The sequence below is a fragment of the Sorex araneus genome, chromosome 9 (genome assembly GCF_027595985.1).
Source record: "Sorex araneus isolate mSorAra2 chromosome 9, mSorAra2.pri, whole genome shotgun sequence".
In the NCBI taxonomy this organism is placed as follows: domain Eukaryota; kingdom Metazoa; phylum Chordata; class Mammalia; order Eulipotyphla; family Soricidae; genus Sorex; species Sorex araneus.
In genome coordinates this window covers 13794244-13819494 of record NC_073310.1, presented here as the reverse complement: position 1 = coordinate 13819494, position 25251 = coordinate 13794244, and the positions used below count along the sequence as shown (strand labels likewise).

At 51.7% G+C, this 25251-nt stretch overlaps 1 protein-coding gene across 1 annotated transcript in view; it reads right to left on the bottom strand.

Annotated features, from left to right (window-relative positions):
• MYO18B (myosin XVIIIB) overlaps positions 1-25251 on the bottom strand; it is a 234299-nt gene that overhangs the window by 88611 nt on the left and 120437 nt on the right. Inside the window, exon 34 of the mRNA XM_055147110.1 lies at positions 14236-14388. Coding sequence (XP_055003085.1) covers positions 14236-14388 — 153 coding nt within the window. The remainder of the gene's footprint in view (positions 1-14235; positions 14389-25251) is intronic.

Genomic DNA, 25251 nt, shown 5'->3' with positions numbered 1-25251 from the left:
CATAGGGCATCTGTGGTCCAACTGGGTTTTGTTTTATTAAACCTTGTTGACCGCATTGAAGTCTCTTTCAGGGTCAGGGGAATGAGACCCATCATTGTTATTGTTTTCGGCATATCGAATATCCAATGGCATATCCAATGCGGCACCGTTGGGAAGGATGAATAAAGAGAGGCCGGTAAAATCTCAGGGCTAGAACAAATGGAGACATTACTGGCGCCCGCTCAAGCAAATCGATGAACAACGGGATGACAATGATACAGTGAAACCTTGGTGACCGGATGACCAATCGATCTCATTGACATTGACCAATCAAGAGGGCGGAAACAGCTGAGGGCGGGGATAGGTAGTTCATATAAATACAGGTCACTGCCTAGGGGACTGGACTGACCCACAACACAGGTGGTGAGGAGAAGAGGGTGCCGGCAATGCAGACGGAGTGGACAGTGCTGACCGAGCTAGCACAAACCAAGACTGAGGAAAGCATGCAGGCCGAGAAGTGACACGGCAAATGGGGGTGCCGTCCCACACCTGGAGCTTCCTGTCCTTGCGCCGTCTGCGGCCTGCAGAGACACACCTCGGTCAGCGTGGCGATCTGCCCCAAGCTGTCCACCAGAACCCAGAAACTCGCTGGGTCCATCGTCACAACAAGATAATCAAGACAGGGCCTGCCAATAGCCCTCTGGGGCTGAGGGGACTGGGGGTACGGCTCAAGGAGTAGAGAACAAGCCTGCAATGTGTTCAGACCTGGGTTCAAGACCGAGCACCATCAGGGGCATCCCTGGTGACTCCCCAAAGCATCGAACCATCAAGTCGCACCCTGGTTCCTCTTCTCCCCTCAATCACCAGCTCCCTTTGGAGAACTAGCCATCCCGAAAGGTCAGGGTCCTTCTGTCTTCCTGGATGACTCAGTGCTTAAGAACCTGGCTACAGGTTGACCCCGCCCCAGCCCATCCTGGTCCCCCGTCCTACATCCCCGGGCTCCCCCTTGGACGGACCTGCACAAGCCCAAATGGCTCTGCTCTCGAAAGATTCAAGTCGCAGCTCAGCTCTTACCAGGGAAATATTCTACAACCCACCGGCCTGGCGGAGGGCACCCCAAAAGGTCAGAGCCCCAAAGCACAAAGAAAGACTGATGACCCACCGCCTCAGAACCCCGGATGCGGCTGCCTGGCTGCAAGTGAACGGGGAGAAAAAGAACAATGAAGCCCACTCACGGGGCCGAGGGTGCCTCTGAAACAGCCAGCAGGTAAGAGGAGGGCTCAGGCAGGCTTTTGTCCCCGAGGACCAAGCAGCAAATACTTTTAATCTTGAGGGCTGAGAGGCCAAATCGAAGGATGAGTATTCATCTGAACTCCTCAAAACGTAGCCATTTAAAAACATGAAAACTATTCTTAGCTTATAGGCCGTGACTCTAAAAAAAAAAAAGAACAAAAATATATATTAACAGTAAGGTTCCTTGGATTGGCAAACATTACTTCACCCACGCTAAACTTTCTGACTTTGATTAGGAAAAAGGGGCCACGGTGTCTGTGACCTGCTTCCCATTAATTCCGAAAAGGCCACGTAAAGAAGGGGAGAGGATAAAACCACAGCGTGGGGAGATGCTAAAAATTGATACGTCTGGGGCAAAGGAGACGGCTCCCTTTGGACTCTCCCTGCTACTCTGGGGTCAGTCTGAGATTCTCGCTACATAAGCTCATTCGGGGGGCTGGTGTGATAGTACAGCAGGGGGGGCGCTTGCCTCGCACGAGGCTGACCCAGGTTTGATCCCGGGAACTCCGTGTGGCTTCCCGAGCCCGCCAGGAGTGATCCCTGAATGCAGAGTCAGGAGTAGGTCCTGAGCACGGCCGGCATGGCATACAAACCAAAAGAATAGTGATCTTATAAAGGAAGAATAAATAAAGGAGCTGGTCTCCTTTTATACCTCTCTTCCTACAAACAAACTTGGGGCAAACTTCCTCCCCAGTCACATGGGTTGCTTCCTCCGCAGGTGGGGGCCTTCCCACGCTCCGTGCTCTTCCCACCCCACCCCAGAACCCACAGATGCACCCATCATACCCGCCCCCCTACACACACACACACGTATACATGCTTCCCCCAAAGGCCCGTACCCTGGGAGTCTCACACCCCTGTGAGGGGGGGATAGAATCAGGTCACACTGCGTGTGGTCGTGGCCCCATCCTGGGCACAGAGTAAACTGAGGTGCGCATGCTTCAAGCCACCATTGCCAAGGCTGCTCTCTAAATGTCGAGAAGACCCTGGCACCTGAGTCCTGGCTGGTATAACACCCCCCACCCCACCGCCACGCTCTGCCACTCTGCTCCGGGGTCCAGCGCTGTCTTCCCACTTCACTGCAGCAGTGGGAGCGTCAATATTTGCAGGGTGACAGACCCCTGCTCGCCATGTTTAGAACCAATTACAATTTGGTCTTTATCTCTCTTGACAGGAGGTTATGTTAACACTGAATCAATTCACACCATCCTAATCTTACCAAAAAAAAAAAAATTTTTTTTTTTTTAGTCTCATCAAAGAAAACCTCCTAGGAGCAGGAGAAATAATACAGCGGGCAGGGCTCCTGCCTGGCACGCAGCAGACCCCAGCTGGACCCCAGCCCCGCAGTGCTCCCGAGTCCTCCCAGGAGTGACCCCTGAGTGCACAGCCGGGAGTAAGCCCTGAGCACTGCCATGTGGGGCCCCCCAGAAAACAAAATATAGAAGCAAAAGCAAACCTCTGATTAAACCTCCGGGACAGCTTCCCTGTGGTTCCGGAGAGGGGGCAAAACCCAAAACGAGAAAACAAGACGTAAAACCAAATAAAAGCTCCAGGATACCTGCCCCGTGGTTTGGATGGGGGCGTGGGGGCATATGCGTAGGCGAGGCCTTGCTCAGACCTCGCCTCCCTCCCCAGCCCCTCACCACACCTCATCCCATCGGGGTGATCTCCCAAGCGCATCTCTCACTGCGGCCAGGAAGCCCTTTGGCCACCCCCACCGCTTTTCTCCCAGGTGGGCATTGCAGGCCAGTGCTACCAGAGACAGCTGGAGTCCACGACGTGGCTCAGTCTGAAGGGGCGTCTGGTTGCTGCACGCTCAGGAACCTCCTACTGTTGCCCGACTTCCCACAACCCCCACATTCAGTGACCCCCCCACACCCCATTTAAGAAGCTGAGCTTAGAAAGCTCAGCTTATGGATCGAACATGAAGGCCATCCCGTGCCTCTAAGGCAGGCTGCAACACCCAAAAGGAGAGAGAACAGAAGGGAATGCCCTGCCGCAGAGGCAGGGTGGGCTGGTGGGGGATGGGGTGGGGGTGGTGGGAGGGATTCTGGGAACATTGGTGGAGGACAACGGGCACTGGTGGAGGGATGGGTAAAAACGATCACTGTATGAGTGAAATGCAAACACAAAAGTTCATTAAGTTTGTAACTGTACATCACAGTGATTTGCTAATAAAAACATTTTTTTTTTAAAAAGGAAGCCGGGCTTACAGGAGATGCAATGGGCCGACCAGAGAGCACAGGAAAACGGGGCCAGCATATGCCCCTGTGCCAGGACCCCCGGGAGCACTTGGGGATCGCCAGAAAGTCAGAGAGAGAGGGCCATGGGACCCCAGGAGGGACAGAGCCCCCCAGCCGGTGCTCAGACAATAACAAAACTCTCTTGGAGTCAAGCTATGCTCCGGCGCTTACTCCCCTCACAAGCTCTCACGGGTCCAACCCTGGGCGAGTCTTGCTGCAGGGAGGGGGGGGTTGTGGGGGGGCAACAAAAAAGAGATTAGAGAAGTGCTGTTTACTAGGGTGGAAGCACCCTATCAGGAGATGGAGGGGGCTTCCCCTAGGCCAGGGGAGCCCAGGGTGGCCCCAGGTGGGGGGACTGCCCCAAACTCAGGTTCAGAGGCTGATGGACAGTCATCTGGCAAAAGAGTTTCAGAGGAGAAGAAGCAAGCGTGCCGTGGGGGTCATGGAAGCAGCCTCGAGCCAGTGCTCCCCAGACAGCCTGGGCTACGGTGACACCGGTATGGGGGAACCTCACGTCTTTGTAAGCCGTTGCTTGGGGTGACGGTGCCTCCTTCCAGGACCGGTTGAAGGAACTGGACTGACGACGGCTGAGGACAGGGGAAGTCCCTGATATATTTTGCTCACACAGAGCCAAGACGTAACCTCAGCACTGTCGCACTGTAGCACTGTCAGCCTGTTATTCATCGATTTGCTCGAGCGGGCACCAGTAACGTCTCCACGGTGAGACTTGTTACCGTTTTTGGCATATCGAATACGCCACGGGGAGCTTGCCAGGCTCTGCCGTGCAGGCGGGATACTCTCGGTAGCTTGCCGGCTCTCTGAGAGGGATGGAGGAATCGAACCTGGGTCAGCTGCGTGCAAGGCAAACGCCCTCCCCGCTGTGCTATCGCTCCAGTCCACCTCGCTAAAGATCAGGGGATGGAGGGCAGTCTTGGACCCGGCCAGAGGGCAGCTGGACGGAGCTCCAGATAAGAAGGAGGTGAGGATGTGGTGGGAGCGGGGTAGGGAGGAGAGGAGAAGAGCTATTCAGGGGTTACAGTGACTGAGAGTAGGTGACAGCTTGGTTCTCGGTAGGAAGGGGTGAAAACAGCCTCCGGCATCCATTAAGTCAACAGCTAAAGAGCTCAGTGCAAATGCTTCCGGTGGAACAAAGCAAGCAAATAACATATTTCTTTAGGAGAGGAGACAAAAGGTCAAAGGCAAGAATCAAGGAAAAAAAAAAGGGAGGTGAGGGGACCAAAAGCATCACTGCCCCTTCTCCCACTTGCTCCCTGGAGCCAGGTGCTGGCACCTGCTACTCACAGGTGTTATTTATGCACAGCCATTATCTCAATTATATATCTTGCTTGTTGGAATTGCTTCTGTCTCCAGATTAGTTTGTTTCCAATGGAAACCTTCCAGGGGGAATTAATTAGTAATTGGATCCTAAAGAACAGGTGTCATTAGATCCCCCCTGCCCGCCCCCCCCCAGCACACATGTACACACACACACACACACACACACACACACACACACACACACACACACACACTCACGCATCCTAGTCTATCTGTTCCAGGAGGTCTAGTCGGTCCTGAGCCAAGAGGTCCACAGCCCACAGTGGTGGTCAGGGCTGGGGGTGTCTGAGGGGGGTGCGTCACTATCTTACAGTTTTCCCATTAGACAGTTCTCTCAAATCCATGGACCAGGGGTCTCTCTGTTGCCCAAGGAAGCCAGGACTACGATGTCGCTTTTTCTTTTTTTTGCTTTTTGGGTCACACCCGGCAATGCACAGAGGTTACTCCTGGCTCTGCACTCAGGAATCACCCCTGGTGGTGCTCAAGGGACCATATGGGATGCTGGGAATCGAACTGGAGCCGGCCGCGTGCAAGGCAAATGCCGTACCTGCTGTGCTATCGCTCCAGCCCCTATGATGTCCTTTTTGAAGTGAGAAGAGGGAAGCTTAGGAAATCAGTGGTTTGCCTGCAGCCAAGGGGGGCGCGAAGGCGGGATGGGACCCAGACCATCCCCCTCGCTCCTGGAGCATCCTCAGGTGTTAGGGGAGACCATCCCCCGGTGGAGGGACCCCGGGCACAAAGAGGCACGACTCTCTCTAGGGGTTCTAGAGAGGAGGGCAGAGAACCAAGAGTGGGGTGTCTGAGCAGGTGGAGGAATCCGGGCACTCTCCTTGGAGGCAGAGGCGCGCCTGCCTGCACCCCGGGAGGTGGCCCAGGAGCCCGCTGAGGGTTCAAGCTGGTCTCATCACGCTCCTTCCCCACCCGGTGGGTCTCTCCGCTCCCTCTTGCCTTCGGGGTAAGGCACAAACACAGGCAGACCCAGGAACACAGCCAGGAGCTGGTCCTACTTCAGACATCAGGCTCTGCTCTCAGCCCTGGGAACCTGACTGACGCCCGGGCAGGAGGACAGAGGAATTAGCTCCCTGTTGCCAGGGACCCCTGCCTAGACAGGCCAGGGGCATCGGACTTGCCGGAAACTCACCGGAAACTCACCAGAAACTCCTTCCCTTCCTTTATTTTTTTAAAAATAAAAACATTTGGGGCTGGAGTGATAGCACAGCGGATAGGGCGTTTGCCTTGCACGCGGCAGACCCGGGTTCGATTCCCAGCATCCCATATGGTCTCCTGAGCACCGCCAAGGGTGATTCCTGAGTGTAAAGCCAGGAGTAACCCCTGTGCATCGCTGGGTGTGACCCAAAAAGCAAAAAATAAAATAAAATAAAATAAAATAAATAAAAACATTTAACTTTTCTTATTTTATTAAAGCACCATGATTTACAAAGACATATAATCAAGTTTTAGACATAGAATATTCCAGCCCCAATCCCACCACCAGTGTTAAATTCCCTCCACCGCCTTTAACAACCAAACTTAAAAATTTATTTATCAAAATAGATTTTTTAGGGCCGGAGCGATAGCACAGCGGGTAGGGCGTTTGCCTTGCATGCGGCTGACCTGTGTTCGATCCCCGGCATCCCATAGGGTCCCCCAAGCACCGCCAGGAGTAATTCCTGAGTGCAGAGCCAGGAGGAACCACTGAGCATCGCTGGGTGTGACCCAAAAAGCAAAAAAAGAAAAAAAATAGATTTTTAAAAATGAGTATGTTAAGGCAAGCAGGTTGGCGGAAAGCTAAGGACATTTCAACAAAAGGATCAAATGTAGATCTAGAGAGAGAGGACAGCAAGTAAGGCTCTTGCCTTGCATGCAACTGACCTAAGTTTTATCCCCTCTACCCCGTATGGTCATTGGAGCCCTGCAGGGGTGATATCCCTGACCACAGAGCCAAGACCAAGCTCTAAGCACCGCTGGATGTAACCACAAAATGAAACCAACAAAAGGATCAAGTGTGTAGGAGGTTACATGTCCTGTGACCACCCGCAGAAATCTGGGATGTGCATGGTTAATTCCATGACCTTATGGAAGTCTTAGCGTTGGTGGCAAATCACCGGATACCAGCTCCTTCCCTTGCTGAAGTGCCAGTTCCTCTCCCACTGCTCAAGGAAGGGCTTCCTCATGGGATGAACCCCAACATCCTCCCCATAAGCTGCGCACCACCCTGCCTGCCGGTGGTCTGCATGAATGTCCAGGAGGCCCCAAGGACAGGGGGCCTCGTGTCCCCTCCCTGTCCTGAGGTCTGGCCTGCTCTCATCCCTGAGCGGTTACTCCCGCCCTGTCATCTGGGTGCACGTGGGGTTCTGAGTCAGGCATGCAGACATACCCTTTGCCCAGGCCCGGCAGAGGACACCTTCCTCTAAAGGTGGGCTTCTGTTCACTTGTCCCTTTTTGCCTAAGCAACAACAGCTGGGCACATGTTCTTGGCATGCAATTTTGGTAGTGATCCAAAATGGCCAGAATTTTTTGCACCCCCGACCCCCTTCAATTATGTGAGCCCCATCTGAGCTTGTCCCCCACCATGACATTTGTCTCCAAAGCCCCTGTGAGCTGGACTTCCACCACCCCGGCCAGCTCCTGGGACACTCCAAGGACAAACGTGCTCCGTTGTAGGAAAATGCCTTGTGGGGTCAGGGGGACGGAACAGGGTAGTTAAGGGTTTGCCCGGCCTGCAGCTGACCCAGGTTCCATCCCCGGCACCATGCAGTGTCCCCTGAGCACTGCCAGGAGGAGCCCCTGAGCCTGGATCCAGATCCAGGAGCAGCCCCTGAGCACCGCCGGGTAGGCCCCGTCCTCCCCCCAGGCCCCCTCAGAGGGAGCAGGGTCTATGCAGGGAGGCCAGGCCATTGGTCAAGGGCCACATCAGCAGGTGCCAAGCCCAGTGCTCTTGACTCCAGCCTCTGTGACGTCCGTGGCAGCTGCACTAACCTCGGCCACTCCACATAGCCTCAGTCTCACAGCTGCAGAACGATGTGTCACCACGGACCCCGCAGGGGCGCTTGGGGAATACAGCAGGCTCGAGGCTGCCACCCAAAGCTGCCCAGCCTCAGAACTTCCTGATGGGCCTGTTTCAAAGGAGGGCCTGGGGCCCCAACCCAGACTGACCGAAAGGAGCACCCAGGGGTGGGACCCAGAAGTCGGGTGCGTAGCAGGTGCTTGACAAACATTCATCAGACCCCTACTGCATAGACCACCGCATAAGGCCATCACACCATGACACACCCCCGCCCCGCCCCCACCCCCCACGCTTCCAGACACCTGCTGCCGTGTGTCCGTGGGCCAAGCTCTCAGGGTTTCTCATGAGGAAAATGGCCAAGATAGTCCTGGGGTAAACAGGCATGCCTTGCACCTAGCTAACAACCAGTTTGACACCCAGCACCAACCACACGGGCCCTGAGCGTCACCTGAACAGCCCTGGCAGCCCCGAGAGCCACTGAGTGTGTTCCTGGAGGCCCCAGCACCGGACAGGTGGTCTTGGTCACCCTCGGCCATGGTGGGGGGCCCGAGCAGCTACCGCACGCTTGTCCTCCTGCATTCAACCGACACAGGTCCGGCTGTTCATGGATCACCGGGAGTGGCCCCCAGGCCTCCTGAGCACTGCAGGGAGATCATTGCTCCCCGCCAGAGAAAGGCTCAGAATCGAAACCTCCCCTCACCGGGCCTGGTGAGGCCAGCTAAAGAAGGAACTGACTGCTGCCACCCGGACCACTCCAGGGCCCCCTCGGCGTCAAAGCAACCGAACTCGCCCCTTCTTGCCTTCTCCATCACAGCCCCCCTTCCCTCGGGGGCTCCCCCAACTCCTGGCCGAATCCCTTCTCTCTCCATTCAGCCTCCTCCACAAAGCAGAGAGACCCTCTGAGAGGTGCCTCCGGGGATGTCCCCTCTTCCACGATCTCCCCCCCAGCTCCCTGCCCCTGCTGGGGCAAGGCCAGGCCTCCCGGGTCCTCCATGGCCCATCCCTGCAGCCTCTGCCCCACCCACGGCTCTGGTTTCGCTTATCACCCAAAGCTCCAAGAAGCGCTGCCAGTGGCCCAGTTCAAGCCGGGCCCACACCGTTCCTGGCCTGAACTAAGGTGTGCGTTACTCCTGCTTCTAATACTGGTGCTCGTCTCCTTTTTGTTCGGCGGGGGTTGGGGGTAGGGAGTCTCACCCAGCAGGGCTTATTCCTGGCTCTGTGCTCAGGGATCACTCACTCTCGGCGAGGCTTGTGGGGGGGGATCATCGGTGGTGCTGGGGGTCAAGCCAGGCTGTGCCGTGTGCAAGGCAAAGCACCCCTCTACTATAGTAACCCCTCTACTACCCCGCAGCCTCTGGGGCTTGTCGTCAGATCTAAGTCTCCTGAGAGAGAGTCTCCCGTCTCACACCTCATTCCAGATCCACCTAGCTCTGGAATACCTCCAGCCACCAAGTCGGTGTTTGGGAAAGAAAGACGAAAGAAAGAAAGAAAGAAAGAAAGAAAGAAAGAAAGAAAGAAAGAAAGAAAGAAAGAAAGAAAGAAAGAAAGAAAGAAAGAAAGAAAGAAAGAAAGAAAGAAAGAAAGAAAGAAAGAAAGAAAGAAAGAAAGAAAGAAAGAAAGAAAGAAAGAAAGAAAAGAAAGAAAGAAAGAAAGAGAGAATGGGATAAATTCTTCAGCATTGAAGATGCAGGCAGCCAAGTGAGCTCCGAAAGAGAGAAAGAGAAAGAGAGAAAGAAAGAAAGAAAGAAAGAAAGAAAGAAAGAAAGAAAGAAAGAAAGAAAGAAAGAAAGGAAGGAAGGAAGGAAGGAAGGAAGGAAGGAAGGAAGGAAGGAAGGAAGAAAGAAAGAAGAAAGAAAGAAAGAAAGAAAGAAAGAAAGAAAGAAAGAAAGAAAGAAAGAAAGAAAGAAAGAATGGGTGGATAAATTCTTCAGCATTGAAGATGCAGGCAGGCAAGTGAGCTCCCTCTCCTGCCCACTGTCCCTCCCCCTGATGCCTCCAGGTAAAGGAAAAAAACGGTCTCCATTCGAAGGGGACACCGCCACGCTCAATGTCACCACGGCTTTATCTGATTAGCTCCGGCTGCGACATCCGGCCACGTGGGCTGGGAGCCAACGCGACTGTGCCCTGACCTCGGGTCCACTCCATCCCATCCTTATAGCCATTTCCATGACAACAGCCCCAGAAAGCCACGGCTGTGAATTCCCTTTGATACCAGCCGGATGCGGCGTCAGGAAGAAGGACTTTCTCGGAAGAATGAGGCCCTTTGATTCCGCCCGAGGCGCCTTCATTAAAGACCCACGATTTCCCAAGAACACACATTTTAACCCTGCAGAGGGGCGCCCGCTCGTGAATGCTAAGAAAGGAAAGGAGACAGATGGAAGAAACCAAAGCACAGTCAGTCCGTGTTGTGGTTCCCCCCCCCCCAAAAAAAATGCATTCACCTGGGTGGAGGGGCTGGGCGGGTTGAGAGGGGAAACGGTCTGTCTGCCGTGGTGCCAGGCAGGTGTGGGTGTGAAACTGCGGGGCGGCGGTCCTGTCCCTGATGGGGCACTCAGGGCGTCCAGCCGACCTGGCTGGCCCAGCAGGGGGGAGGTCGAAGGAGGAGGACACCGTGCCCGTGGATGCGACCCACAGAACCACAGGCCCGAGCCGTGCGCCCGACTCTCCCGCTTGCCTGCCGGGTGATCCTGGGCCCCCCAACACAACTGCCCCCCGCTATGCAAATGGTGCCCGACCAGCTCCCCACTTGCGGAAACAGCACGGAGACGGCGGGAGGGGGCGGGTGCCTGCACAGGTGCCAGCACAGGTGACTGTTCTGTCCAGCCCACCCGCCATCGCCGACCGAGTAACGAGACGAGGCTGGCCAGAGAAACGGGCTGCTGGCGTTTAACCTGGACTGTCCAGGGTAGGCCGGGCTAGCGGCTACCCCGGAAGAGAATGGGTCCATGATGGGGACCCTAAAGAAGGGGCCAAACTATCAAGAGACAGGGAGTGGAAGGAGGGAGAGGAAGAGAGAGAGGGAGAGGGAGAGGGAGAAGGAGAGGGAGGAAGGGGGAGAGGGGGGGGGAGAGAGGAGAGAGAGAAGGAGAGAGAAGGAGAGCGAGAGAGGGAGAGAGGGAAAGAAAGAGGGAGAGACAGGGAGAGAGAGGAGAGAGAAAGAGAGGGAGAGAGAGGAGAGGGAGAGAGAGGGAGAGAGGGAGAGAGAGGAGAGGGAGAGAGGAAGAGAGGGAAAGAGAGGGAGAGAGGGAGAGAGGGAGGAGAGGAGAGAAGGAGAGAGGGAGAGAGGGGAGAGAGAGGAGAGAGAGGAGAGAGAGGGAGAGAGAGGAGGAGGAGAGAGGGAGAGAGAGGAGAGAGGAGAGAGAGGAGAGAGGGAGGGAGAGAGGGAGAGGGAGAGAGGGGGAGGGAGAGAGGGAGAGAGGAGAGAGGGAGATAAAGAGAGAGGAGAGAGAGAGGGAGAGAGGGGAGAGAGAGGAGAGAGAGGAGAGAGGAGAGAGAGAGGGAGAGAGGAGAGAGGAGAGAGAGAGGAGAGAGGGAGAGAGAGGAGAGAGAGAAGAGAGGAGAGAGGAGAGAGAGGGGGAGAGGAGAGAGAGGAAGAGAGTGAGAAGAGAGAGAGAGGGAGAGAGAGGGAGAGGGAGAGAGAGGGGGAGAGGGTGAGAGAGAGGGAGAGGGAGAGAGAGGAGAGAGAGAGGAGAGAGAGAGGAGAGAGGGGGAGAGAGAGAGGAGAGAGAGAGAGGGAGAGAGGAGAGAGAGAGGGAGAGAGAGAGGAGAGAGAGAGAGGGAGAGAGAGAGAGGAGAGAGAGGAGAGAGAGAGGGAGAGAGAGAGAGAGCACCCCATACAGTTTCCTGATTTCAGTTCTGCGCCTCTGGGCGCGTGAGGCATGTCAGACAAACCCAGCACCCCGGGGCCCTTCAACCGGATGCCCGGCCAGTGCTGATCCAAATGGCCGCGCCAACGGAGAGTAAGTGAAGACAGGGATGCTACTCGGACCCGGGGAGGGCAGGCAAAGGAGGCAGGTGAGGGTCACACTCGCGAGCCCACCAGACAGGGGACGCAGCTGTGTCTGAAAAGCTCCCGTGTCCGCCACCATCCTCCACCTCAGACACCTCTTTCGACTGGCGGGGACCCGGCGCCCCCTCCGGAAGGCACCCAGCCTCAACTCAGGCCTCGGGACCTGGGGCTGGAGCAACCCACGGTCCTCCTGGGGCCCCGCCAAGGCCGTGAGTGTCTGCAGGGGTCAGAGGAGCCGGGGAACAGAGACCCAGGCTCCCATCCTGTCCCGCCGCCTGCTAGCTCTGTGACTCTGGGTGTGTCCCTTCTCCTCTCTGCCACCCCGGTGGGGACTCGCCATGAGAACCTGCACAGAGGCCTGGCCCGGGCCTAGGAGTGACAACTGCCAGTGACCGAGTAAGTGCATTTCACGGCCAGCGGCGTCAGCCGGCTACCGGGCAGGCAGGGGCCCTGCCCACCACCGCTGCCAGGGCTGGGACCAGAATTGGCAATGCCAGTGTGATGGTCACTCATCTCATCCCTGATCCTGTGGCTCCCCCAGCATGCACACTAATTCACTCAGACACACACACACACACACACACACACACACAGACTCACATGCACACATTCACTCACTCACACACACAGACTCACATGTACACATTCACTCACTCTCACATACACACACACAGACTCACATGCACACATTCACTCACTCACACATACACACACACAGACTCACATGCACACAATCACTCACTCACTACACACACACAGACTCACATGCACACATTCATTCACTCACACATACACACACAGACTCACATGCACACACTCACTCACTCACTACACACACACACAGATTCACATGCACACATTCACTCACTCACACACACACACACCCATACACACAGTCACTCACTCACACATACACACACACAGACTCACATGCACACATTCACTCACTCACACATACACACACACAGACTCACATGCACACATTCACTCACTCACTCACACACACACACACAGACTCACATGCACACATTCACTCACTCACACATACACACACACAGACTCACATGCACACACTCACTTACTCACTACACACACACACAGATTCACATGTACACATTCACTCACTCACACACACACACACCCATACACACATTCACTCACTCACACATACACACACAGACTCACATGCACACATTCACTCACTCACTACACACACACACAGACTCACATGCACACATTCACTCACTCACACATATACACACACAGACTCACACGCACACGTTCACTCACTCACTACACACACACAGACTCACATGCACACATTCACTCACTCACACATACACACACACAGACTCACATGCACACACTCACTTACTCACTACACACACACACAGATTCACATGTACACATTCACTCACTCACACACACACACACCCATACACACATTCACTCACTCACACATACACACACAGACTCACATGCACACATTCACTCACTCACTACACACACACACAGACTCACATGCACACATTCACTCACTCACACATACACACACACAGACTCACACGCACACGTTCACTCACTCACACACACACACACACACCCATACACACACATTCTGACATTCTCCGCTATTCACTCTCTCACACTCACTCCCTCGTTCACTCTCCCATACACTCACTCCTGCACTCAAACACAGTTACTCATGTGCTCCCTTGCACATACTCACTCAGACTCAAATTCACACACTCACACATGCTCAGTCACTCACCCTCTCACCCTCCTTCAACAGTCTGAGTCACACACATCCTCTCCACTCTCATTCACCATCACGCATTCACACGCATTCACACACTCACGCACGCACACTCACACTCCTACACTCACGCTCTCTCCCTCGCACATTCACGCTCCCGTATCTACACACCCCCTCCTGCTCTCACCATCACACGCTTCTGCTCTCTCACGCTCTCACACCCACACACTTAGTCTCTCATAACCACAACGTACGCTCTCCCTCACGGTCTCATGCCCTCGGACTCATACCCTCGTGCTCTCACAATTGCAAATGCATGCGCTCACACCAGCACTGCTGACTCACACTCACACACAGGCGCACCCACACACTCACACTGCACTCAGCCCTTCTGCTCCCCGGTCCCCACTGGCCCCAGGCCCAAGAGACACCAACCACGCTCCTCAGTAGCTGACCAACTCTCCGTGTTCCCTCCCGGTTAGTGTCCCCCAATACGTGAGGCCCCTGCTCCCCGCATCTCTGCCCATCCCCCACCGCCTGCCCCCCCCAATCCCCCGAGAGCCCGCTCCCCGCCCCCCGCAGCTCTGCCCCACGGCCCCACCACACACACCTGGCTGTGCACTTTCTCCAGCTCCTCCTTGCTGACAGACGCCTTCCCCTCCTCCATGGTCCCCAGCAGGAGCTGCACGTCTGACAGGAGCGCGTGCGTCCTTCTGAGGTCTCTGCGAAGACGCTTCTCCACGTCAAAGTCCCGGTGTCCAATCTGGAAAGCACGGGCAGGCCGCTGTGAGCGGCGCGGGGGCACGTTCCCTGGAACACCCCCCACCCCCCACCCCTCCAGCCGGAATTTAGCCTCCGCTACTGCTGGTGCCTCCTCCTGCCCCAGCCTCGGTCTCCTCGTCTGCAGAATGGGAAGGGCCTCGGCCACACGGGGCCCTCTGGGCAAAGCAAGAGCATGTGCACGGCCCGCGGAGACTCCCCGAGAGGGCCCCACCCACACAGCTCTGCCACCAGGGCTCCCGCCGCCCGGGACGGTCCCACAGTCACTCCGATTCCGTATCTGGCGGCTATGAGCATGGGCTGAGACACAGGGAGGCCACGGGGAGTCTTGGAGCCGGAGGAGCAGCACGGTGCCGCAGCCCTGCAGCTGGAAACCCAGCCGGCTTCCTGAGCACAGCAGCCGCGGCGCTGGCCCGGCACTGCACGGGGCCCCCAGCGCTGCCAGGAGGGCTGCAGAGCACAGGAGCAGGAGGAAGCTCTGAGCACCATCGGTGTGGGCCCCAGATTAAAACAAAACAAAACAAAACAAAAAAACCACAAGCAAACAAAAGTCTGGGGTTCAGAGAGAGAGAGAGAGAGAGAGAGAGAGAGAGAGAGAGAGAAAGAGAGAGAGGGGGGGGGGAAGTGTCTGCCATTGAGGCAGGCTGGGGTAGGGGGAGTGGAGGAGTGATGGGAGGGAAACTAAGGACACTGGTGCTGGGAAGTGGGTGTTGGAACACTGCATAACTGGAACCCAGTTATGAACAGCTTTGTAATGGTCTATCTTGTGGTGATCCAATAAAATTAAAACAAAAAGACTGACGAAGGTATGCACACACACAACACATATATATCCAAGAATCGCATCCTTGCACAATCGCGTGCAAGGCAAACGCCCTACCTGCTGTGTGATCTCTCCATATATATAATGCATATATATGCATTTTATATATCACTGTCATATATATATGGGATATATATCCTATATATATCCTATATATATATATATGGGATATCCATCCCTGCGACACACCAAAAGCCCTTTTGAAGAAAGTACTCATCACATCATTCGGGTACTTTAGATGAGGGGGGTTTAAAGAAAATGGGGTGTGGAGATCAGAGCTATAGTACAGTGGGGAGGGTGTTTGCCTTGCACTCAGCGACCCGGGTTCAATCCCCAGATCCCATAAGGTCCCCCGAGCACCGCCAGGAGTAATTCCTGAGTGCAGAACCAGGAGCAACCCCTGAGCATTGCTGGGTGTGACCCAAAAAGCAAAAAAAATAAAGAAAGAAAAATAAAGAAAGTGGGTGTAGGTACCCCAGTGGGGGACCATGCGCTTACACACTTGACTCCCCGTGGCCCTCTGCCAAGTGAAAAGTGGTTTCTGCAATTCTTAGGATCCTGGCCTGCTGCAGAAAGGATGTGGGGTTGGGGTGGGGTGGCCGGGGTCTGAAGTCCTGGTGGGTGGCGGGGTCACGCCAGCTCTCCGGTCGCAGCATCCGCACCCAGGAGACAGAATGGGGAAGCGCGGAGACACAAGCAGGGGAAGCCTTGTCTGGGGTCCGGAAGCGCCCTGCTCGCTGTAGAGTGCTCAGACATAGCGGCCCGAGTGCTGTCTGATGACCTAGCACGGGCTGCCCTAGACTAGCGCTCCCCTTTCCCTATCTCTGCTTTCGAGCTCTTTGAAAAATGAGTTGGTTCTCAGAATGTTGCCTCTTTGTTCTCGGAGACATCATTGTGTAAAATTTTTTTAGTATATGTGCTGCCGAAGCGAGCGCAACCATTGTATAAAAATTTAAAAGTGGCAGAGTGGGAGTCTGTGCTGTGTGTGTGTGTGTGTGTTTGTGTGTGTGTGTGTGTGTACACCTGCGCACATGCACGCGCCCGGCTAAACTGAGGACTGGGCATTGTGCCAGATCCTTTGTCACAAATTGTTGCCTTTAACTCCTGCAATAATCTCTTTAAAAAAAAAAAAAACAACAAAAGACAGGGGCTGGAGTGATAGCACAGCGGGTAGGGCATTTGCCTTGCACACGGCGGACCTGGGTTCAATTCCCAGCATCCCATATGGTTCCCTGAGCACGGCCAGGGGTAATTCCTGAGTAAAGAATCAGGAGTGACCCCTGAGCATCACTGGGTGTGACCCCAAAAAAAGCAAAGAAAAAGAAAAGACATTCTTATTGTTGCCGTAAGAAAGTAAAAACAATCAGGATCCAGGGATGCGCAATAGTAGCAGTGGTTAGGGCGCTGCTGAGTTTGATCCCTGGCTTTGGTCCCTGATCACAGAGCCAGGAGGACGCTCTGAGCACCACTGGGTGTGGCCCCAGAACAACAATCAACAGCTCACATCCCTAGGGGCCCTTCTGAGGCCAGACGCCACGCGAAAGCCTTTCTGAACAGAAGACATGTTTGCCCTTGTGATGAGTAGAGAAAGGTGAGCCGGATCCTGCTTCCCATTTCACAGATGATGAAACTGAAACTCAGGAGGTTTGTAATTAGCAGCAGAATTCCTGGTCCTGATCCCGCTTACGAGCCTTTTAGCACGGTGCAGGGGGTGGGGGTGGGGTGGGAGGGAGGCCTGTGTGGCTCTTGATTAGAACAGGAGTGCTCCAGGAGCACCGAGGTGCATGGCTGGGCTCAGCCTGGGACTAACGGGCTTGGGCAGAGCACAGGAGGAGGAGTTACTGGGTAACTGCACCCCAAGTGAGAGAGGTAGCCAGCTCCTGTTTTTTTTTTTTTCACTCAGGAATTACTCCTGGCGTGCTTGGGGGACCATATGGGATGCCAGGGATTGAACCCGGGTCGGCCGCGTGCAAGGCAAACGCCCTACCCGCTGTGCTATCACTCCGGCCCCAAGCTCCTGTCCTAAGGGCTGGGTGGGCCCCTTTTTTTTGGGGGGGCACACCTGGTGATGCACAGGGGTCGCTCCTGGCTCTGCACTGAGGAATTACCCCTGGCGGTGCTCAGGGGACTCTACGGGATGCTGGGAATCGCATCCTTGCACAATGGCGTGCAAGGCAAACGCCGGACCTGCTGTGCTATCTCTCCAGCCCCTGCGTGGGCCTCTTAAACTCTCACTGCCCTGGGGAAATGGGAGGGTCGAAGATAAGGCTCCCCCCTGAGGGTATGCAGTCCCCTCAAAGATTTCCTAAGTGGGACCTCAACATTAGAACACAGGTCCCCCCACCACCACCGCCCACCACGTCCAGTGGAATCCGAGCCCAGGCTCCCCAGCTCCAAAGCCTGAGTCCTTTATCACCTACTCAAACAAAAGGGCGGGCAACCTTCATTGTTACATGCGCTCTGCGTGTGCATGCTGCCAACTTGTCCCATTGTTACATGCTCTCTCTGCATGTAACAATGGGACAAGTTGGCAGCATGCACACTCCCTGATGTTGACCCAAACTGTGCAGGACGGATGACTCAGATGCCAACATGTCCACTGCCACAAAGACCCTGAAACAGGGCTGGCCCATCTCCGGTCCAGAGGGAACATGGCAAAAAAAAAAAAAAAAAAAAAGGCACAAGAGCATCTTGGCATCTCGGACCAAGCCATTATCCCCTTCATAATGAATTGCTACAGGAGAGGAAGGGGGGAAAAAAACACCTCATTAGGTTAATGGGAAATAAATGTCATTCTGCGAGTTCACATTTTGCAGCACAAAGATTCGAATTTAGATAAAGCTGGTGAATAATTAACCAATAAATCTAAATGATGTTTAGTGTTGTTGTGGGAAACTATATTCAAACCTCAATTGTTTCTCCATCTATCATCGCGGAGAATGGTCGGGGGGCGCTTGTTAAACGGCTGCTGTCAGAGAACGCTCTGAGTGCTTTTCTAATACGATCTGAAACCGTGTTCGAGAGAATCAGGGCGGCTGCGAGGAGGGGGAAATTGAGGCCTAGAGAGAGAATGGAAGGTGGCAGGGCACAGAATAGCCTGGCAGCATTATTAAATATGATGGGCCATCAAAGAATGATCTAGTTAACCAGACCTTAATCACCTTTAAGCAGCATGGTGTTAGATAAATAAATAAATAAATAAACAAGAATTCAAACGCTACAGCCCTCATTTCAAATCCACCTAGGCCACTAACAAGCTGTCCAATTTTGGGCAATTCGCTTAACCTCTTGAGTTTCATTTCTCTCGCTTCTAGAAAGGAGAGGGTGAGACTCCACCCACAGCATTGTTGGGGAAATTAAATAACGTTAGGAAAGCATTCTAATTAAAATGTATGGGTGACTAGTGAAAGAATGGAAACGTAGTTGGCAGCTTCAGATGTATCAGTTGAACACAAAGAAAATATGAGAAGTTGGACAAAAGCAGAAAAGGAATAAAAGACAGAGCGAAGGAAGGAGACAAAGAGCCGAAGAATACTAAATGCAAATAAGCAAATAGAAATCATTTAAAATAGGTCATTGACTGTAATGTGAATTATCCTATAAAAAGCTAGAGATTAAAACATTGGGAGATTAAAACATTGCGTTTAAAAGGATCCTGCTTTGGGCTGGAAGAGATAGTACAGGAGTAAGGCACATGTTTGCATGGGGCTCTATCCAGAGTCATTTTCCCTCGAGCACCCAAAAGTGATCCCTGAGCACTGGTGTGGGTCCCTCCACTTCAAAAAAAAAAAAAGCCAACAAAAGTATCCAACTTCTTGACATATGCACTTATATGTTCACTGCAGCACTGTTTACAATAGTCAGAATCTGGAAAAAAACCGAGTGCCCTAGAACAGATGACTGGTTGAAGAAACTCTGGTACATCTATACAATGGAATACTATGCAGCTGTTAGAAAAAATGAGGTCATGACGTTTGCATATAAGTGGATCAACATGGAAAGTATCATGTTAAGTGAAATGAGTCAGAAAGAGAGAGACAGACATAGAAAGATTGCACTCATCTGTGGAATATAGAATAATAGACTATAAGACTAACGCCCAAGAATAGTAGAAATAAGTACCAGGAGATTGTTTCCATGGCTTGGAGGTTGGTCTCTCATTCTGGGTAACTCAGGGAAGGGACCACCAAGTAAAATGTGGTTGGAGGTCATGTGGGAGAAGGGTGATGCGGGCCGAATACAGACTAGAGACTGAACACAATGGCCACTCAACACCTTTATTGCAAACCACAACACCTAATCAGAGAGAGAGAACGAAAGGGAATTCCCTGCCATAGTGGCAGGGTGGGGTGGGGGGAGACGGGACTGGGGAGGGGGGGAGGGATGTTGGGTTTACTGGTGGTGGAGAATGGGCACTGGTGAAGGGATGGGTTATCGAACTTTGTATGGGGAAAACATGAGCACAAAGATGTATGGATCAGTAACTGTACCCTCACGATGACTCTCTAATTAAAAATAAACTAATAAAAAAATAATAAAATAAATATAGAGATCCTAGTGAAAAAAAAAAAGTATCCAACTTCTTTCAAGGAAATACACTTCCCCTTGGAAAGTGTTGAAAAAGAAAGGATAGAGGATAGAAGCAGGTTTTGCAAACAAACGAGAATTCAAGCAAAATAAAATTAGGCCAAACTTATTCATGGCTGAATAAGAAATTATTCAAGAGGAATAATAATAAAAGACATCATCTATAATATGTCAAGGAAATAGGGCAAGAGCAAACAAAGATGCACCTAAAAGCCCGCAAGCATGCCCCTCTATGCACAGAAACTGAAGCACTGCACTGTAGCACTGCCATCCTGTTGTTCATCAATTTGCCCAAGCGGGCACCAGTAACGTCTCCATTGCGAGACTTGTTGTTACTGTTTTTGGCATTAAGATATGTAATTACATCAAGATGTGTAATGAGAAAACTGAACAAAATTATAAGCAAAACTTGACAAAACTACAGCTACGGTGGGAATTTAGTAGGACTCTTTCAGAAGCAAGTAGAGCAGACGAAGCCAACGTTTACAGGAATTAAAAATATAATTATATCTTTAACTTCATTTTTATACTCTTAAATAAAAATTCTAAGCACAAAATTAATGAACTGTATCCATTTGCCATATAAATATCTGACTAAAAAATTAATTTTGGCTCAAAAGTAGCCAGATGTTTTTCCAGACAATAATTTATTACATGCATTGAGGCAGAAAAGAGATATCAACCGTTTGAAAGAAAAAGTAATATGCATTCTAGGATGCTATGTGTCAAAAATAATACCAAGTTCAAAATCAATGAAAAAAATTGTATTTCAACAATCCCAAATACTAATAAATGTAAGTTGATAAATAACTTACAGGTTGAAAAAAAACACGAAGATTTTGACTACATGTTTATTACCTTGTGAGGATGAAGTAAAAGCAGCAACCCAAGGTAAATTGATTATTTTTAAAAGGATTTTATCCAAGTATCGCTAGGAGTAGCCCTCTAGGCCCCAGAGCAATTCTGGAGAGCCACCTCCCCCAACAAAATTTAATTTAAAATTTAAAAACTAGAAAAGCGTACTTTAGAGGCATGTAACATAACATCCAAATGAGTGAAATCAAACATCACAATATCAGATATGAGCTATATCAAAGCTTGGTAAGGAAAAGAATTGTAGCTGGATTTGTATTCCGTTATGATTACTGAACAGCACAGCAATAAACATACATGATTGCAGTAATCAAATGTTCATGCTATCCCCTAAATGAAACTAAGCCAAAATAGGTTTACAGGCAAGATGTACCAAGCCTTCCAGAAGTGGATGATAAAATCTTGATAAAAACTGTTTCGACATCATTTCAAATTCATTTTACGAGGTCAATATAACACTGGACAAATATACCAAGAACAGAGAAAAGAACAAACCAATCTTATGTATGAGCCAGGTTTCCAAAATGCTGAATAAAAATGTTTACAACTCAAACACAAATAGGTCTGGAGACACAGCACAGGAGGAAGGTGCTTGTCTTATATGTGGCGGACCCCGGGTTGATCCCTGGCACCCCATATGACACAGAGCCAGGAGGAAAGCTGCTGGGTGTGACCCAAATGCTGCCCTTCAAAAAAAAACATTCAAAAGAACAGTGCAGTGCACTAAAATCCTACAACTATGTAAGGATTGTCTGGGAGAGGAAGCAGAGACCATTAGTATATCTGAACCACACTGCAGTAATAGACACACGAGGCAGATCTAAAAATATGCAAGAGCCAAACATTATTTTTGAAACTATTAGAAAATAATGCCCAGGAGACTGAGTCTATATGATATGTCAAACACCTATTGCAAACGTCACGGATGTATTGAAACATCAGAAGTATCTCCATTAGGATCAAGAACAAAAGAAAAGATGTTCATCCCTTCTCTACTATTTACATTATTACTATTGATTTGGGGACCCAAATCAATGAAAAAAAAAAGGTATGAAAAAAATGACAGGCCTGAAAAATGAAAAGGTAGAGGCAAAGCTATTCTTATTTACAAGTGGCAAGACTGGCCAAGAAGAAAATTCAAGGGAATCGACAGGTGAAAAATGACAAATACTAAGATCTCAGCATGTTTGCTGAGTGCAAGATAAACATAATAGTGACGGAATTCTGAGTTCCTCAACAGATAATTGAAATATTAAAAAAAAAAACACACTGGCCAGAGAGATAGGACAAGGCACTTGTTTTGCACGAGGCTGACCTGGGTTTGATCCCCAGCATCCCATATGGTCCCTTAGCACAGACAGGAGTGACTCCTGAGCACTGCTTGGGAGTGCCTCCCTCCCCCCCATCTCCCCCCGCTGTTCCCAAGTAATATGCAATCTAACACATCTGACAAATCATGCCAGAGTCTGTCCGGTAATCTTAGAGAGAAGAGTAAAGGAGCAAGGCTAGATGAGATGGTTTGGAAGATGACGACATGAGAGGTCCTACAAGAAACCAAAGGGCAGCCACTGAGGGAACAGGGAACAGGTCCAGACCAATGAACCAATAAGAGAGAACAGACGGAGCCTGCAAGCATGCCCATCCATGCACAGAAACTGTAGCACTGCACTGTAGCACTGTCGTCCTGTTGTTCATCAATTTGTTCAAGCGGGCACCAGTAACGTCTCCATTGTGAGACTTGTTGTTACTGTTTTTGGCATATCATATATGCCATGGGTAGCTTGCCAGGTTCTGCCATGAGGGTGGGATACTCTCGGTAGCTTACTGGGCTCTCTGAGAGGGGCAGAGAAATCGAACCCAGGTCAGCTGCATGCAAGGCAAATGCCCTACCCGCTGTGCTATCGCTCCAGTCCGCACGGAAACTGTAGAGAAAATATTTATGAAGGGACACAGAGAGAGGCTCTGTATCACAAACACAAACAAAAAGTCCCTCCCTCCTAAGTAAAATCCATCTGGATTTAGGTTCCTGGAATCGTCCAAAAGAAACTTGAGAACTTGAAAACATATGATGAAATATGGTTACGACCTCAGCTAAGGAACCGTATCTTAATGATATAAAAGCAGCGGGCCATAAAAAGTGATGGATTAGGATGACTATTTAAGGAGCAGTTTTTATTAAGTGAAGGGCATAAAGTGGAATGATTCGCCACACAGTGAGAGATATTTGTAAAATACATAAGTAGAAATGGCTCAGCGTCTCAGCAGAAGGATGGTGACTGAGCAACGGCCAAAGAGGAGGAAATAACAGAAGAGGGGCAGGCAAGCCACATCAGAGAGAAGTCTAACCAATGTCCCTCATGCACCGTGAGGGACACGGGGCCAGCGGTTCAATTCAACACAGGATGGCGGGTAAGACGTCTTGATTATCTGACAGCACCCCGTATCTGTGGGGAAGTGGGTGGATTGGGAAAAGAAAAACACTGGTGAGGGTAAAAACTGCCACTGTTTCTTTGGGGGGGGAGGGGAATTGGGACATCTAATTCCCAAGCGGTACATTCTGAGGAGCTAGAATTCCGACTTCATGTTCTGAGGAGCCAGACGTCCTATTTCACGTTCTGAGGAGGTAGAATTCCTATTTTAGTTACAGATCCTGGAGAATCTCTGGCCCCGGTGCAGACACAGCTCTGAATCGGCACATTCAGATCTCTGCAGGCTGCATCTGAGAGGAGCCGGCAGCTATGGCCCGAGCAGAGAAGGGTGCAAAGATGTCAGGACAGCACTTATTTGGGTGGACTGGAGCCGCGTCTATGGTTCAAGGGCTAGTCTCAAAATCAAAGTGCTTTGGGGGTCTTGGGGGGGGGGTACAAACCGAGCAAAGGGAAGGATGGAATCATGAGTAGCCTCTAAGGTTCAAGTTTAAGCAGACATGGCGGGGAATTAATCATTAATCACACACACACCACCCCCACCCCAAATGGTTTGAGGGGGAGGGGAGGGCAAAGGCACACAGGCCAGGGAGGGAGATTAGAAATGGAAGCCAAGGGGTTAGAGCAACTGGTAGGGCGTTTGCCTTGCATGTGGCCAATCAGAGTTCGATCCCTTCCCTGAGCACCGCCAGGAATGAGTGCAGAGCCAGGAGTAAGCCCTGAATATAAACAGGGGTGAGCCAAAAAGTTTTAAAAAAAGGAAGCTAAGGAACCACTCCTCGGTTCTGAAATACTTTGTTTCCCTTCCAAGTATCTGCATCTAATACTGTAAACTGCTCCCTGATGTACCCCTTGGTGCTGAGTGTGTATCACCTGTGTTACATTGTATTTCACACAGTTTGGCAATCCTCCTCACCAAAATCTTTCCAACGATTCACGTCAAGAATGATTATCAGGAGTCTCGGGCTGGGGCCGGTGCTGGCTCCAGCTCCGCCAAGACTCAACCCGGGTGGCCATGCCTTTGCACAGCCCCTAGCTGCTGTACGACCAGGCTCCAGAGCCAGCTATACGACTTGGGGGTCCCAGCAAGTGCTTGCAGCCATGTGCCCAGACTGTGAACTAAGCTTTTGCCCCACATCGGCTAAGGGGGGAAATATCCTTCCTTGTTTTTTCTTCCCTCCGGGAGGAATCGGTGCAGTGTCCGCCATATTATGGAACTTTTAAAGGGGTATGAACTTGGTGGCGCGGGAAAAAAAAAAATGAGGGGCTGGAGCGATAGCACAGCCGGTAGGACGTTTGCCTTGCACGCGGCCGACCTGGGTTCTAATCCCAGCATCCCATATGGTCCCCTGAGCACCGTCAGGGGTAATTCCTGAGTGAAGAGCCAGGAGTGACCCCTGTGCATTGCCGGGTGTGACCCAAAAACCAAAAAAGAAAAAATTAATGATTATCAGGCCCCAATTACTGACTGACACAAAATAGTGTGTTTTTTCATTGAAAGTGACCTTCCCATTGAAGGTTAAATTTATTCCCTTTGGGGAAGAGGGAGTTTCTGGGACCACACCCGGTGATGTGCATGACTACTCCCAGCTCAGTGCTCGGGGATCACTACCAACTTAGTGCTCGGGGCTCACTCCCAGCTCAGTGCTTGGGTCAATCCCAGCTCAGTGCTTGGGGGTCACTCCCCGCAGCTCTTGGAGGACTATGCAGCACCAGGGCTGGAACCCAGTTCTCCAGCATACAAAGCACGTGCTCAAGTCTTCCAGTCATCTCTCAGTTAGATTTGAGCAAGATTCATGAAAAAAAAAAAAAAAACCACAAAACTTCCTTCCCTTACCCCATGCTTCTTGACTGTGCTATGCTGTCTCTGGGTGATTCCCAAATCCCATTCCAGGAGCTGGGGTTGGACAGTACCCCCATAGCCCAAAGACCCTCAATGGCCCTGGTGACCTGGGCCCAAATACTAGAAATCCCAGAGAGAAGGTTCTAGAACTCTCCTGTAGCATCCCCCTAGTTTCTGGCTCTCACATCCGCTACTTATACAGATGCTGAGTTAGGATTATCCATTCACTGGGTCATTTGAAAGGCAAACAAACCACGGTGAACAGTTCCTCTTCGGCCACACTTGGCCGCCCTA